Source organism: Protopterus annectens, chromosome 8.part0 (genome assembly GCF_019279795.1).
Source record: "Protopterus annectens isolate FY-2018-M chromosome 8.part0, PAN1.0, whole genome shotgun sequence".
Classification (NCBI taxonomy): Eukaryota; Metazoa; Chordata; order Ceratodontiformes; family Protopteridae; genus Protopterus; species Protopterus annectens.
The window spans coordinates 1,099,400,506-1,099,412,604 of record NC_056741.1 but is presented as its reverse complement, the minus strand read 5'-3'; the positions used below and the strand labels follow the sequence as shown (position 1 = coordinate 1,099,412,604).

Sequence of the window (12,099 nt, the reverse complement as noted above, 5' to 3'; positions counted from 1 at the left end):
ACATTTGCTCGGCTGCCACGTGGGCCTCATCTCACACTTTTATAAACCACTACAAGTTAGATTTGGTTTCCAGAGGGAGAGCATCCTTTGGTTCTGCAGTGCTCCGGAACATCCTTCCTTGAGGGCCTCCCAAGATTCAGGCAGCTGGGGACTCTGTCCCATAGGTTGATGCACAAATGAAGTTAACTACTTCAGATTAAGAAGTCATGTACTCACCATAACGTTCCATCTGAGTAGGTAAACTTAATTTGTCAGCAACCGTCCCTCCCTCCGTCCCCCTGTCCTCTTCGGATGTTTTTGGTTGTACCCGGTTTACCCTAGGCAGGTTGCGATTGCAAGCCTTGTTTTAGGCAAACTCGATCTGAGGTCAGGAAGGGGTGGCAGGGAGTTATGGGTAAGGGGGAGGAGCTTGGAGCTCAGATCTTAGCTTTTGGAAACTGCCGGTTCGGATCCGATATGGATCCGATAACCCATAGGTTGCTGACAAATGAAGTTTACCTACTCAGGTGGAACGTTATGGTGAGTACATAACTTCTTATTTTGTCCTCCGGGAAGGAATATTTTGAGGATAGCTGGGTACAGCAGTTTGAATCCCATTCCTGCTTCTCTGTATTCCCTGAATAGTTGAATAAGCAGGACAGACTCTTAATACAGTTCAGTAGGTTTGTCCATAGTTTCCCTTTGGTGTGAGGAGGATAGTTCACCTACAAGATAACCCTGGATGCTGATGAACATGTGGAATTTTAATTACACTTTCTCCAGTGCCTGGCCTAGTAGAAGAGATTATTTAGGAAAGTTATGAGGCATAGTCCGTAACATTTCTTCAATTTTCTTTTGTAGATTGTGTAAGCCGGAAAGCTGGAAGACCCAGGAAAGGTATCGTAAGATAACACATTAGTAATCATAAGATGAGAATTATTTTTAGAAGTTTTTGATTGGCATATAGATGGTTGAACATATCTTATGTTAGTCTAATAAATTGGCTGTTTCAGAGTTCCTGACCCTTTTTGTCAGAATAATTTTTTCTACCGGGACATACCAAAATATCACTTGTGTTGAGGAAATCACCTCACCATGGAAAAATGTAACTGTCATTGCTGTCACTTACACACTGCATTTGTAGAAACTTGAAAATATTAAAAATGAAGCATCTTTGTTGCTGCCATCAAATAAGAACTTTTCCAGAACTTGTACTTATTTTGTGTAATAACTTGTATACATGTTGTTCCTGCATAAATGTTATAGTTTTTTGTAGCTGTTAACAGTACACTATGTTGAGCTTAAAAGACAAGAGTATGATACTGATTAATGTAAGCTAAGTTTTATGCATTAGAAACCAACAAAAATTCTTAAGTGCTGAACAAATCCTGTTTTAAAAAGCTGTATTAAAGATTTCTCAGTTAATGTTGCACAACTCAATAAGAGTTGCACTGTGAAGCTAGATAGCACAATAGCTAATAATGTCAAGGACTGTATTTTGAGTTTTGAGAGCAGTTCATCTCACCCAAGCGCAGTCTCACTATTTATGGTACCTCACAGATGTGGAGCCTCAGCTGTCTCCCTCCCCCAGTGCTCTTTCTCGTCATGGAAATGTATATAAAGCCTCAGCTGTCTCCCTCCCCCAGTGCTCTTTCTCGTCATGGAAATGTATATAAAGCTTTTAAAAATGGCTTGTAGTTATGGGCAGCCAACTTCCCCGAGATGTTCTTCGTGTTTCACTGTTGCAGTCATTACGTTTGGGTTATCTGCTTGCAGTAGCCCTCAGTCGGCCTGATTAACAAAGTCTTGGGTCCCACGTCGGTTGCTGTCTCTTCTTCTGTGAAGTCAGGTCGTCAGGGGTATAAAACATGCAGCCAACGTCATTACATCAGTCTTTCTTGCCATGCGGTGCCCGAAGCAGAAGCAGTTTACAAGTGCCGGTCGGCCGACTCCTGAAATTTTCGTTTTCAAGTTTCATAACCGAAGTCTCCAACTAAAAGCTAAGTACCCCATTGGGGAAACTTTTTCTTGCTCTAATCCAATGTCAGTAAAAGTAAATAACTGCATTTCTTGTGGAAAGCAAATACCTCATAAAGATTTTCATTCATACTGTATTCCTTGCCTAGGCCCTGACCCAGATGTTACCGCACTGTTGGTTTTGTGCCTTATTTAAACCACGAACTATCCGTCGTCTGTATATTTGCACTTCTAAATATTTTCGTACTCTGTTCAGTTATCCTGATATGTCTTCGGTAAGCCATTCGACTACTGACATTCAGAAAAAACGCAAAGATAAAGACAGAGATAGGCCACCCAGTTCGCCGGTACTCAGTGAGGTGATTTTGCAGCCCCTGATGCCCACTACTTCAGATTCACAGGCCTCTGCTGAGACCCATTCAGAGTCCGGTATGCCGCAAGATGCTTCCACTGTGGAAAATGTGGATGTCTCTAACTTGGATAGGTCTGGAGCTGCTGTGCAGGCACCGGCTTCTGAGGGTGTATTCAGGCCTACTGACTTGCATATTAAACCAACACCATCTTCTTCTTCAAGGCCTAAAACTCGAACCATGCCTAGAAAACTGAAGCCCAGACCGCATGGTCAAGCCTCAGTGCCTAAAAAACAAATGATAAGAATGACTGAAGATCTTATTACTTTAATCAGGGGAAGCCAACCTTCCCCCTCTAAGAAACCTAGGACTGAGTTTGCTTATGATATTTCTGACCAGGATTCTGAAATTTCTGTTTCCTTAGACGACCAGGATTTACCCTTATCTACCTATGAGGATTCTGATGCTGAGGACTCTATTCCCTCTGCTTCCCCCCCAGAGGATTTCTCTTTTGGTGAAACCTTGCATACTCTCGGGGAGCATTTTCGTTGGGAAAGTCAAGATTTCTCTGATTCTAAAAAGAGGCTTAGGGATTTCTTACTCCTGCCCCAGCACAGTTCTTTACCTATACCTCCTGTACTGGACATTGTTGATGATGCTTTTTCGGAATCTAGCATGGCCCCTGACTCTCTACCTCCTGCTTCCAGAAAACCTGATAGACATTACAGGGTTCCTGACTCTCACAAGTTCCTTTTCAAAAATCCTACTGTGGATCCTGAAACCGTTTCACAGGGACCCAAAGGCATTACAGCTGCTACTGCCAAAAATCTTACCCCCTTGATGGAGACTCCAGGGCGCTGGATAGATGGGGTAAGAAGGTATACACTTCTGCAACTTTGGCCATTAGGGCCTTGAATTGCCAGTTTCATATGTTAAAGTATCAGCTGCATATCATTGGATTGCTTAAACAGAAAATTATGTTGCTTCCTGATTGTGCTGAAAATAAGGATTTACAGGATTTAATGCATTCTGCTGAACTAGTTGGTAAATATACATTGCAATGTGGTTTTGATTCACTAGAGGCATCTTGCAGGGCTGCGGTAACTGGGTCTGTACTTAGAAGGCATGCTTGGCTTAAGGAATGCAGTCCTTGCCAGATCATATTAAACCGAAATTACTGGATGCTCCCTTAAATCAGGACCACCTATTTGGCAACAGGGCAGAAGAAGTACTTAAAAAGATGAAGGAAAAAGCTAAATCTATGCAGACTGTTAAAGATTTTTTTACAACTACAACCTCCAAGATTTAGTAGGCATTGGCCTTCTAAGAATTGGTCCTTTCCTGCCTCTTCCAGACCTTCTCAGTCCAAACCTAGATCCAGCAAGGCACCCAGGCTTCAGTCCCAGGGGACACACAGAGCTAAGCAGTGAGGGGCATCCACTTCCAAATCTGGGAGTAATAAAACTCCCCCCTATGGTAAACTATCTCTGACTTCTTTTTAAAATTTCCAAGCATTTCTCAACTGACTGCCCCTTTGGGGAGAAAGATTGATCTTCATGCAAAGAACTGGGGACTCTTTACCCAGGACAAATGGGTTTTAAATATAGTGTCCCAAGGATATAGATTTCACTTCCACACGTTACCAACTCCAAACGGTTGGCCAGATCTACCTCCAAATCAGTGGGCAGAGGCCCAAAAGCAAGTACTCTCTCTCTCTTAAGCATAGGGGCTATTCAATTGGTACCAGAAGAAGAAAAGGGACAAGGTTTCTACTCAAGAATTTTCCTGATACCCAGAAAAGACAATTCATGACATCCTATCCTGGACCTGCCTACTCTAAGCACCTTTTGGTGATTCCAAAATTCAAGATGCTGACTTTTCACCAGTTGCTTCCTATGCTAAGCAAAAATGCCTGGTTGATGACACTAAATTTAAAGGAAGCATACCTGCACATCCCAATCAGGGAATCTTGCAGAAGATACCCTACACTTCAGAGCAGGCTACATGCACTATCAGTTTTCTGCACTGCCCTTTGGCTTATCTACTGCATCCAGGGTATTCACAAAGTGCCTAGCTCCAGTCATTGTATTTTGCAGGCAAAGAAATATTGAAATATACCAATACCTGGATGATTGTCTAATTCAGGCAGAAAACCAGGACATACTTTTGAATCATCTGGCTTTTGTACAAAGGGTGCTAACTTGTCTGGGGTACACCATAAACGAAAAGAAATCACATCTGGTACCCTGTCAACAAATTATATTCCTGGGAGCAAGCTTGAATACAATTTCCCAGATGGCTTTTCACTTGACAACCTTCTTCAAACACGTGGCCACAAAATCCCTGCCATCTGCAAGGCAAATACTACAAGCATTGGGGTTCATGGCCTCCTGCATTCTTCTAATTCCATATGCAAGACTGCATATGAGGAAACTACAATGGTGTCTAAAAGGCCTATGGTGTCAACATTCTCAGGATCTAGAAGCAATGATTCCTATCATTTCTTGTCGACGCCTAGAGTCCCTTTGGTGGGTAGAGGCCTGCCACCAAAACAAAGGACTACCATTCACACTAACCCCTGCCGCCCAAACTCTAACAACAGATGCATCAGACTATGCATGCCCAAACCCTAACAACAGATGCATCAGACTATGCATGGGGGGCGCACCTGGCAGGGAAGTGTATTCAGGGCAAATGGAACCCAATTCAAATGCACCTTCACATCAATCATAAAGAAATGTTAACTGTACAAAATGCTCTGACAGCCTTCAAAGACCACATTCTTCCAGGACAATTAATGGTAAAGACGGACAACACCACTGTTATGTGGTACATAAACAAGCAGCGGGGTACACATTCTTACCCCCTCTGCAGACTAGCCATGGCATTGTGGAACACAGCCTTGAACTACCAGGTGCATCTACAAGCTCAATTCCTGCCAGGAAAACTAAATACACTGGCAGACGGACTAAGCAGAAACCTCATGGACCCACACGAGTGGAAACTGGAACCAAGGATTTTCAACATGTTGACAAGCAAATGGGGGGGGAGCCCAGATAGAGACCTGTGTGCCTCCCCCCAGAACTATCCATTGGAAAAATTTTGTGCAAGGACTCCCCACAGACCAGCTTGGAAGGTGGATGCTTTGTCCTTCAGCTGGAAAAACCTTATCAGTTTATGCCTATCTTCCTCTGCTCTCCAAAGTACTACTAAAGATCAAACAAGACAAACCAAGGATGATTTTGATTGCACCTACCTGACCACGCCAACACTGTTACCCTCTCCTACATAGTGTGTCACTGTTGGCCCCATGGCACCTGCCTCAGACTCCTACCCTGCTGTCTCAGCAGGAGAACCAGATTCCGCACCCTCAGCTTCAAACACTGAACCTAGCAGCCAGCCTAATTACCTAAGCTCTCCTTTACCATCCCTCGGTAAACCAGTGATGGATGTCATTTTAGAGGCAAGGGGGCCTAGTTCTAGAAAATCTTATGCTGAAAAATTGAAAAGATTCTGTGCCTGGAACCAGTCTCAAGGGATGAGCACAGCAGCGCCAAATTTACCTCAGATTTTACAATACTTGACTGAGATGCTTCACAAGGGCCTGTCTTTTTCCTCGATAAAAATTAATGCCTCAGCCATTTCAGCTCATTATAACACAGAACCTCCCCTCTTCTCTCATCCACTGCTCAAGCAGTTCCTCAGACGGGCCAAAAATTTAAGACTACCCAGGAGAGCTCCAACTCCAGCCTGGGACCTTAACTTTCTATTGGAGATATTCGCCCTTCTTCCTTTCGCACCTGCTGCTACTGCAGATTTAAAATTCATTTCTTGGAAAACAGCTTCCCTTTTAGCCATCACTTCAGCAAGTAGGGTATCTGAATTACAGGCCCTTATGGCAGTGGAGCCTTTCATCATCTTTCATATGGACAGGGTGTCCCTCAGGACCAGTCCCTCTTTCATGCCAAAGTTGGTATCCAGTGTGGCCTTTGATCAGTCCATTCATTTGCCAACCTTCTTTCCTAATCCACAGAACAAAGGGGAACTTGTACTGTACTCCTTAGATGTGCACAGACAACTTAGATTCTACTCTGACAGGACTAAACCTCAAAGGAAATCTGAACAACTGCTGGTGGCAGTTGCTGCAGGGACAGAGGGGAAGGCTGTTTCAAAGCAAAACATTTCCAAATGGATAGGCCATTGCATTCCTTTCTGCTATAAGCACCTTGGAAAACCTATCCCACAGGGGATCACACCCTACTCAACCAGGGCTGTATCTACCTCTACAGCCTTTCTCAGAAGCGTACCTACCAGGGACATCCTAGAAGCTGCTACCTGGAGTTCTGTACATACTTTCACCAAGCATTACCATTTACCAATTTTCTCTAAATCCAGAGTTGGCTTTGCCACTGCAGTTTTGCAGGGCCTTAACAGAGAATGCTATCTAAATTCCTCCTCCCATCCTTAGCTTTGGGAATCTACCCAAATGTAATGACTGCAACAGTGAAACAAGAAGAACATAGTACAGTTGTGTACACTTACCATAAATGTAGATGTTCGAGTGTATTCACTGTTGCAGTCCTGGTTACCCTCCCTCCAGCCCCCTGACTTTTTTTGGCTATACCTCTTATCTCCTTTTCAAAGCTTAAAAGCTTTTTGGTGTATTTGCTTTTTTGTTTGAGGTATAACCTTGTATATTTGTAGATTTAATTGCCTCCCATTAGGGGGGCATCTGACATCTGTGGCAAGAAAAACTGATGTAATGACATCGGCTGCATGTTTTATACCCCTGACGACATGACGTCATGGAAGAAGAGACAGCACCCGACGTAGGACCCAAGACTTTGTTAATCAGGCCGACTGAGGGCTACTGGAAGCAGATAACCCAAATGTAATGACTGCAACAGTGAATATACAACATCTACATTTATGGTAAGTGTACACAACTGTACATCTGAAGTAGTTAACTTCATTTGTGCAGCAACCTATGGGATTCGGATCCGACCTCGGATCCGAGCCGGCAGTTTTCAACAGCTTTAGATCCGAGCTCCAAGCTCCTCCCCTACCCATAATCCCCTGCCGACCCTGACTGACCTCAGATCTAGTTTGCCGCAGTTTACTTCAGCAGCTTGATCCCGAGTTCCAGGCGTTTTTCGTACATTTTGAGTGAAAATTTAACTTTTCTACCCCTTTTTCCTTCACTCTTGGTGTGACTGTGTTTTTCAGGTCCCTTATCCCTTAGAACCATCTTAGTTTAATTTATTTTGTCCTATATTCTAACCTTCTCCTTCCTTCGTGGTTCCATCAGGGTTGTGTGTGTGTGTGTTTGGGGCCTAGTGTGTGTGGTTTTTACCTTCTAGTATGTCTGAGGCCCCAAAGTTAGTGTTTTCTAAGTGCACCGAGTGTGGCCATAAGCTGTCCCCAGTGGATGGCCACACTCTGTGTGTGATGTGCCTTGGGGTTGAACATCTGTCCTCTGGTTGTACCATCTGTGCAGCGTTCAACCCCAGGGCACTCAAGGACCGGAGGTCTAAGCTGATTCTGGCGGGTCTTCTACCTCCGGTCCTCCTGTGGCTCCCGCTGCGGCTGCTGCCACTCCTGCTTCCCTCCCCCCGGCCGGGACTCAACCTCCCACCTTAGGCCCGGAGGAGAGGGAGGCTAGGGGAAGAAAGGAGGAAAGAGAAGCACCACAAGCGGTGGGCCGAGGCCTCTGCTTCAGCCCCCCCGGCTAAGCGGGCTTCTCCTTCCAGGACTTCTGGGTCTCCTCCTTCTCGGATCCAGTCCCCGTGCTTTTCACCAGGTCCTGAGGAGGAGGAGACCCGATCTCCGTCGAGGTCATCGAGGCGACACCCCTGCCTCGGTGGCCTCGTCGAGATCTACCCGAAGACTCACCGATGCAGATTTGGACCGGATGATGAGAAGATTCCTCCAGGCCCAACTGCAGGTGGGAGTGCTCCTGCCCCCCCCCCCCCGGGGGGGGGGGGCTCAACCCCCTTCTTTGCCCCATAACTCTTCCTCCGTCCTGTTTCCCGGGTTCGGAGTCTTCGAAGCCGGGCAGCCTTGGAGCCGGGGGTGTGTCGGCACCGATAGTCTCGGGTACTTCGGCTCCGACACTTCCCTAGAGTCTGTCGGGTCCATTCTCTTCGGATCCGAGCTCTCGGAGCCGAGGGCTGAGCTTTGGATCCGGCAGTATCGGCATGTCTTCGGCTCCGTCCATGTCGGAGCATGCTGGTCTGTCGGATCCGATCGCTTCGGTGCCGGCTCTGATCCGTCTGCCGGATCCGAGGGAGGGTCTGCTCTCAGATCCCAGAGAGAGCAGCTCTCCCTCAGCATTCGACGTGGTGGAGAGGGTTCTGTCGAGGGATTCCAGGCCCCCGGCCCTTGCCACGGCTCCACCCTGCACTCCTCAGTTGGGTCCGACTTCCATCACCCAGCCCCAGGGACAGCCTGCTCTGACGTCCCAGGTAGTTCCATTGGAACAAGACGTTGCTGGTGAGACCTCCTCGGACAGCCCCCCCCCCGAGGAGGTTCCTCACAAGCAAAGGTGCAAGAGGAGGCACCTGGACTCCCCCGAGTCCTTGACTGAGGACATGGATTTGGAGGAAGTGGAAGGCTCCCCAAGATCACCCCCCGAAGATGTCTCATTTGGTGACATCATGGAGATGCTCAGAATTAGAGGGGTTGGTCTGCCCCAAAGCCTACCTCGGACGAATCCGTGTTCCTGGAGGCGTTTGAAGCAGGCCCGTCTACCTCTTGGGTGTCCCCTCCAGCTGACCCCCTGGTAGACTTGATTACTACCAGGGCATGGAAGGAGCTGGACACTGTGGAGCCAGTCCCCAAACGCCCGGACAAGATTCTCTGCCCACCTTCCGACAAATCCCACTGGAGCAAAGGCCCCCCTGTAGATGCCATGTTGGTGGCGGCGGCCACCAAGAGGGAACTTGCTCAGGAGAGTCCCTCGGTTCATCCCCCAAGCAAGGAGTCTCGGTCGATGGACCGCCTAGGGAAGCGGGTGTTTAGTTTGGCTACCTTCTCTGTGAGGTCGCTGAACTACATGGCACATGTGCTACGACTGCAGCGGGACCTTAGAGTACGCTGCGTCACCCCCCCCCCCCCCCCCGAGTCCATGTCGGCGGAGGAAAAACAATTGCACTCCACCCGGATGGCCACTCTGCGATCCATATCTGACACCTCTATGCGGCTACTGTTTCATGCCACGGAAGGAGCCACTAGAGCCAGCGGAGCGAGCCTCGTTATGAGACGTTAGGCCTGGCTCTGGCACTGTGATTTCGCGGAACCCTTTAAGGCGTCTTTCGCTTATGCCCCTTTTGATGGTTCTGCCCTCTTCGGCAAAACCATACGAGATACTTTGGTCCAGAGCGAAAAGGACGGGAAGACGTCTGCCGTCGGAGTCCGCTTCTCTGCTCCCCAAAGGTCCTTCTCTAAGAACCAAAAGGGACAGAAGAAGATGTGGTTCCGGAAATCGCAACAGTCTCGTCCTGCTCCGGACTCCCAGCCCTTCCGTGGCAGAGGAGTGCAGGGTGGACACGGCCCTAGAAGCAGAGGAGGCCCGCGGAACTTTGGATCCAGAGAACCCTTTTCAGACCAACCCACGCAACACCCCTGAGGGGTTGGCCGACTACTCCACTCTGGAGGCAGTCGGGGGGGTGTTTCTCAAAGCACCCAGCAGCTTGGGAGTCCATCACGACAGACCGCTGAGTGCTTCGCATCATATCCAGAGGATATCAGATTCCCTTCTCTCATTACCCACACAGCCCCAGATACCTCCCCGATGTCCCACCTGATCAGAGGGAGGCCGCAGCAATGGAAATCCAACATTTGCTGGAAAAAAGAGCCATCCAACACGTCCCCCCAGACCAGTGCGGGTCCGGGTTTTACTCCAGGTTCTTCTTGATGCCAAAAAAGTCAGGGGACTTAAGACCAATCCTCAACCTCTCTTCCCTGAATCTGTCAGTAACCAAAGAGAAGTTCCGCATGGTCACTCTTCAATCCATTCTCCAATCCATTCTCCCCCTTTTACGGGAGAACAATTGGATGTGCTCTATAGACCTCAAGGATGCGTACTACCACATTTTGATGGACAGGTGATCCAGGAGGTTCCTCCGCTTCTGGCTAGGAGCCAGTCATTACCAATTCAGGGTCCTCCCCTTTGGTCTCACCACAGCCCCCAGGGTGTTCACCAAAGTATTAGCAGTGATAGCGGCTCACCTGAGGCTCCAGGGAATGCAGGTCTTTCCATACCTGGACTACTGGCTCCTGACCGCCCCGACAAGGCATCTACTCTGTGAAGCCAGAAGCTACTTTCTTCATCTAGCTCCCCGGCTGGGGATCACTATCAACATAGAGAAGTCGTCTCTTACTCCGACCATAGACTTCATAGGGGCCAGATTAGACACGAACAAACTCCTAGCTTTCTTGACCCCAGACCGGCTACTAACCCTGAGGCTACACGTGCAAGCCATTCTGCAATCTCTAGCTTCCCCGGCGGATCTGGTCCTGAGGGCTCTTGGCTCGATGGCGGCAGCAATCAACCTATTGCCAATGGCTCGTTTGAACATGAAGGTCTTACAATGGACCCTTTAGGTGCAGTGGTCCTTTCTTCACTATCCTCTGAGCCATCCCGTTCCACTCAGCAGGGCTTGCAAGAGGGCCCTCCTATGGTGGCTCCAATCCCCGGTCCTCCAGCAAGGACGCCCCTTTTCTATGACCCCTCCACTAGCCACGGTGACCACGGACGCCTCCCACCTCAGGTGGGGGGGCATTGTTCGGGCGGGACAGTCCAAGGCATGTGGGACCTCACAGAGGCCTCACTGCATATCAACGTCCTAGAGATGAGGGCAGTGCTGTCAGCGTTACAAGCACTTCAGTACCTTCTTCCTGTAGGAACGATTGCGATTCAGACGGACAATATGTCCGTTGTCTGGTACATCAACAAACAGGGGGGAACCAGGTCTTACCCACTCTGCCGAGAGGCCATGAGGGTGTGGGAATGGGCTATCTACACCAACCGCTTTCTCATAGCAATGCACATTCTGGGACGGTCCAACATCCTAGCGGACAAACTAAGTCGCACCATCCTGTTGCCATACGAGTGGTCTCTGAATCCCGAGATAGCGAATCGGATTTTCGCCAAATGGGGTCAACCCTGTTGCGATCTCTTTGCCTCTCCCTCGAACACAAAATGTTACCACTACTTCTCTCTCATTTCCCCCTCCGGGGAACACCCGAGAGACGCTCTGGTGCATGCTTGGCCTCCCGGTCTTCTTTATGCTTACCCTCCTCTTCTCTTGATGCTGAAGTTTCTTCAGAAAGCCAGTTGGTTGGGGAGCAGGATTATCCTCATTGCCCCGTTTTGGCCTCGTCAAACCTGGTTCCCTTACCTTTGGTCTCATCTGGTGAATCCTCCTTGGATTCTGGATCCCAGTCCGGATCTAATATCCCACCCCCTAGATCTCCCAGTCCTGAACCTGGTCAACCTCAAGCTCACAACTTGGCTGCTCCATTTCCACTCGTAGCTAGGACTCCCGGCATCTCTTCCCCAGTTAAAACTATTCTAGTAGCAGTGCACAAGCCTTCTACTAGAAAGATCTATAGCAGCAAATGGAAACGTTTCTCCATTTGGGCGGAACGCAAAAATTTGGATCCTTTTACAGCTCCCTTGCCCACTGTATTAGACTTTCTGTCAGGACTGTTCCATCAGGGGGCTAGCTACTCCACAGTCAAGGTTCAGCTAGCAGCTATCTCTCATTATCACGTGGGAAATGAACTGGGC

General features: G+C 48.3%; 1 protein-coding gene across 43 annotated transcripts in view; it reads left to right on the top strand.

Moving 5' to 3' along the window:
- The window catches only part of LOC122809254 (titin-like), a 3,339,665-nt gene that overhangs the window by 1,812,703 nt on the left and 1,514,863 nt on the right, over window positions 1-12,099 (top strand). For 42 of the 43 annotated variants that reach the window (XM_044080625.1, XM_044080621.1, XM_044080620.1 and 39 more), the window contains one exon: window positions 841-876. The exons of the other annotated variant lie outside the window; for it this stretch is intronic. In XM_044080625.1, the coding sequence (XP_043936560.1) occupies window positions 841-876 (36 nt within the window). The remainder of the gene's footprint in view (window positions 1-840; window positions 877-12,099) is intronic. 43 annotated transcript variants of the gene reach the window in all.